Source organism: Cryptomeria japonica, chromosome 2 (genome assembly GCF_030272615.1).
Source record: "Cryptomeria japonica chromosome 2, Sugi_1.0, whole genome shotgun sequence".
Classification (NCBI taxonomy): Eukaryota; Viridiplantae; Streptophyta; class Pinopsida; order Cupressales; family Cupressaceae; genus Cryptomeria; species Cryptomeria japonica.
This window is the reverse complement of record NC_081406.1, coordinates 177548475-177553274: the sequence shown is the minus strand read 5'-3', so window position 1 is coordinate 177553274 and position 4800 is coordinate 177548475. Positions and strand designations below refer to the sequence as shown.

At 35.2% G+C, this 4800-nt stretch overlaps 1 protein-coding gene across 1 annotated transcript; it reads left to right on the top strand.

The window, feature by feature from the left end:
• The first annotated feature begins 1870 nt into the window (after nucleotides 1-1870).
• On the top strand, nucleotides 1871-3804 carry LOC131051948 (patatin-like protein 2). The gene is made up of 8 exons (XM_059213610.1): nucleotides 1871-2002; nucleotides 2096-2286; nucleotides 2383-2557; nucleotides 2641-2802; nucleotides 2903-2968; nucleotides 3091-3312; nucleotides 3435-3610; nucleotides 3705-3804. The coding sequence occupies exons 1-8, from the start codon at nucleotides 1871-1873 to the stop codon at nucleotides 3802-3804; spliced, it is 1224 nt and encodes a 407-aa protein (XP_059069593.1).
• Nucleotides 3805-4800: the final 996 nt, after the last annotated feature.

The following is a 4800-nucleotide window of genomic DNA, read 5'->3' as shown; positions in this document are numbered from 1 at the left end:
AGTTTTGTTCATCAAATCTGAGAAGACACAGACCCATCAGTATCTTTAATGAGTAAGCTTTTCTTTTGAGAATGTGATTAATGACATAAAAGACATCTGAGATCTTATCCGCTGCAACTGGGGATATTATTTATGAAGACAAACCTAATTCTCCTTCAAAATATTTATGATTACCATTTTCCAAATTAATTTTCATCGCGTCAACAACTTTGTGTGAAGGTTAAGGCAGTGCATTTAACATTTATTCCTTAAAAGTACAACAATGAGTGCCACCAGGTGATAAGTGCTCCCAACAGAAAGGTGGATGCCATCTACAATCCTCCTATATGAACATTGTTGACATCATCTATGAAAGCACAGCATAATGGAATGAAGAGCAAAATCCAACAAATCTGCAAAAACAAGAAAGCTAGATAATAATTAATTTGACATGTCCCGAGCCAAAGCCAAAGCTAGGTTGATTTCCTCATTAGCTTCAATATGATTGAAGAAAATATAACCTTCAAGAAGTCTACAACCCTTATTCACCAAGGCATCTACCACGGTTTTGACTTCTCTAAAATAATGTGATATAGTTTATGCTTCAAACACTAGTAATAAACTCCAAGACTCGTACTTAATACACCTAATTTTCCAGCTTGGAGCGTCTAGCTTTTTAAGTGCAAAGATCATATACATAAAGTCCCCCTCTATGTTAAGATTCCTAACTTTGTATTTGATTGCCAATCTTCTCCCAAACACTAAAGCAAGAGCCTTCGCCCCGTTTTTAACATTATTTTGGGTTTCTTAAATGTGTAGAAAATTTGTATCTCTTAAGCTACCTCGGAAGTCAATTCTAATAGGGGGTAAATTGAGAAAATTAAGGTTGTTAGGCAATTTTTGATATCCCAACCAATGTGCCTTTGGTTGCATTTAGGACACTTGAGGTAAAGGTTAAAAGGGGTGTTTTAATTTTTTGGAGGGGTCGGATGGATGGTTTATTACAAAGTGAAGGAAGAAAGAAGGATAAAAAGAGGGTTGCATGCCTTTTTTATAGCTACGCAGCACACTCTTAGAGGTAAACCCTATTAATTTTATTTTGTTGATCTTCAATTTGTTAGTTCTATTAACAATCGTGTGGCTATTCAAAATTAATCTAAATACAAGTACTTAATTCTACAACGTTCCAACAACTAAATGTATATTCAAATTCGATGAACATCATATATATATATATATATATATATAGAGTTGGATCAAAATTTCATGATAGTTTACTAGTGTATACATATAGAGAACTTCTTGTAAATAGAAATTTTCTTGTATTACTATATTGTGAAATTAGGAGAAGCTACAAAATAATTTCATTTATCCTAAAGACTAAAATAGGCATCATTAATCATGTTTATATCAATTTACTCAACTTCAAATGCTAAAGACTAAAATATATAGTGCGCATGATTCATCTTAATAGGAATACCTGGCATCAAGGTAATTTTTAAGGAAACACGTAACTGTCCCACTTTATCCGTCAAATAAAATTGAAACACGACACATAGTGTAATTCGGCAAAATATTTTTTACCAGATAGCCGACGGCTAGGAAACGAAAAAGACCCGAGAACAGTGTAATGTCACATTAAACATACTTTAATTTAAATTCTCGATGATGATAAGGTGGAGACGTGAAAAGAAAGGTTTGTTTATGGCATTTTCGGGCTGCTCGCAGACCGATGGATAATGATTGTTTAACATGTTTTTATATAGAGCCATGTACCATGTGCTCGTAAGCTCCATCTATCCTCTATATATGCATAGTTATTGTAGGGGCAAATTCAATATAGCTAATTCCTTGTAAGTCTGTCCATACATTCTTCCAATTCTTGCAATCGATGTCGAATCAGGAGCTTCTTCCAATCGATGTCTCGGGGGACGTGGGTGCTAGAATCCTGAGTGTCGATGGAGGAGGAGTACGGGGTCTTATTCCTGTGCAATTGCTCAAATTCTTAGAGCACCAGTTGCAGGTACAGTTTATAAATTGTATTCTCTAGCTGCACAATTCATATAGTTTTATTTGCACAAATGTATTACTTACTGAAATGCTTCGTTTTTATCAGAAATTGGATGGGGAAGATGCCAGACTAGCAGATTATTTCAATATAATGGCAGGTACCAGCACTGGAGGTCTCATCACCACAATGTTAGCCACTATAGACCCGAATGACCACAAACACAATCGTCCTTTTAGTACCCAGAAAATTGAAGATTTCTACTTGAAGAATGCGAGTTTGATATTTCCTCAACCAAGGTTAGTAGCAAGTGATTGCAATATTTGGAGTAAAATTCTCTTGCAATAAGTATTTGTTGTGTTTACGCAAAACTTCTCTTGTTGTTGGACTCGTAGCAAATGGAATACTTTTCACGGCATTTTTGGTCCCAAATACAATGGCAAACATCTGGTCGATATCTTAGAACAAGAGAAATTTCACGAAAGACGGCTGTGTGATACGGCTACTAACCTGGTGATACCCACCTTCGATATCAAGACGCAGTTTCCTACAATTTTCGCCAGTCATGAGGTATTTCATTTTATTTTATAGGATGATCTTGAGTTATGAAGATGAAGAATAGACGAGGATGATTCTTACGATGATATGTGCAGGCGAAAGTAGATCCGCTGAAGAATCCACATCTAATGGACGTATGCCTCTCCACAACTGCAGCTCCTACCTATTTTCCATCTCACCAGTTTACAACAAATTCCAGTGACGGAAAGACCCAAGTTTTTAACTTAGTAGATGGAGGAGTAGTGGCTAATAATCCTGTAATGCCTGCTTGTATTATGAGGAGAGATTTTGATCAGATTTTTATTTCACATCAATAAACTATTATAAGGGTCTCACAACAATTTTCTAATTATGCAGACCTTGATAGCAATGAACTTAGTCACTCGAGCAGTTCATCAGGATACAAGAATAGTAGACAAAAAGGTATTGTATTGTATTGTATTTTGATACTATTTAGAATAAACATCTCATATAAAACGAATGCTTGATGCTGGGAAATAATAATTAGAAGCTCAACTATGTTAACCAGAGGTTGTTATTTATAGGAGCACCTTGACCACTTTATTGTACTTTCTCTTGGAACGGGATTAGAAGAGGGTATTGAATGGGGCGCAAAAAAGGCTGCCACATGGGGAAGCTTGAAGTGGATTACTCACGATGGAAGAACGCCTCTCATAGAATCTATCATGAATGCAAGTTCAGACATGGTCAACATTCATACAGCTTTGATGCTCCATCATGTCAAAGAAAACTATCTTAGACTCCAGGTCTTTTTCATAGTTTCCAATAATGTTCCTTGAAACGATAAGGCCTCTAGATCTATAATTCTACAGACCATGTTTCTGCTGTAATTTTCTGTATGGTTAACATGTGGTCTTTCATACTGTAGGAATGGCAACTAAAAGGAAGCGAAGCAAAGATGGACCTCAGTACGGATGAGAACCTGAGGAATCTTGTGAAGAAAGGCCAGGAACTATTGGATAAGCCTGTTAGAAGTTTAAATTTGGAGACTGGGCGTCCTGAGACAGTGAAGAACGACTACACAAACAGGATGGCATTGACTAAGTATTTCCCATAACTCTCTAACTCTTCCTTGTATTTTCAGATCCTAGTTTCCTTTCATTTTGTTCTCACCATAACTATCATTTCCACTTGCCAGAATGGCTGAACGACTCTCCAAGGAGAAGAAGTTGATGGATAAACGGAGCGCATCTTCTGCACTTTCTATGAATGGCCATAGTGTTGGAATAAACATCTGAACTTCTTTCTTCCATTCCAATCACACCTTACGCTAGAATTTTGTGTAGACTTTTTAATTAAAAAACATATCCGGGTGTTGGTGAGCCACACAGCTGATTTATGTAGTGGTAAACACAGCAATTCAAGATTTAGCTGTGTTTTTGCCAACTAATAGATTTCATTTCATTGTGTTTATTTTTTATAGCTAAATTATTATTTTATGTTCTCCAAATATTAATAGCATTGCAGTTGTGGACAACAAGGCAATGTAAGTTTTATATTCATTCCAAAAGTGCTTGGAGTGGATGCATAAACGTTCCCTACAGCACTTAGTTGGGCATCTTCAAGGAATTGTCTTATTATTGTATTCTTTACTGATAACACTGTATTCGTGGAATGGTTTGTATTATCGTTGGATTAAAGAGTATAGATGTTATTATGATTTTTGTTTGGTTTTTAATAGTATTTTTAATTATAGAAGATTTGAAGTCAGTATTATTTGGATGCCTAAAACATTTAATACTTGATCAATCAATTATGATAAGAAATCAGAAATTGAGGGTATCCAGTCTTATCCTTATTATGTTCATTCAACTAGTTTTATAAATAATAGATTCATTTAAAATGATTCAAATTTGACAAAAAAAAAATTAAAATTTCTTATTTTATCCAAATTTTTTAATCAACAGAAAGCTTAATGTCAATCACTTAACATCAGATCATTCATGTTCAGTCCGCAGTGCAGAGCTATTGAATAGTGATGATTCCCCTCTACCATCTTGGAAACATATTTGTGTGCTTGCAAATTCCTTTCGTAAAATCTCGGAAGCAAAGTGGCGGGAACAACAATAATGGGGAGAAATATTTCGAGATGAGAATGTTAAGAAAACAGAAAAAAATTAAGCTTACAGCAGATTAAACAGAAAATACAAATTGCATAGAGATAACGAATCACATAATGAAGAAGTTGAGGGATAAATAGAGCGCATCTTTTGTACTTTCCGTGAATGACCATT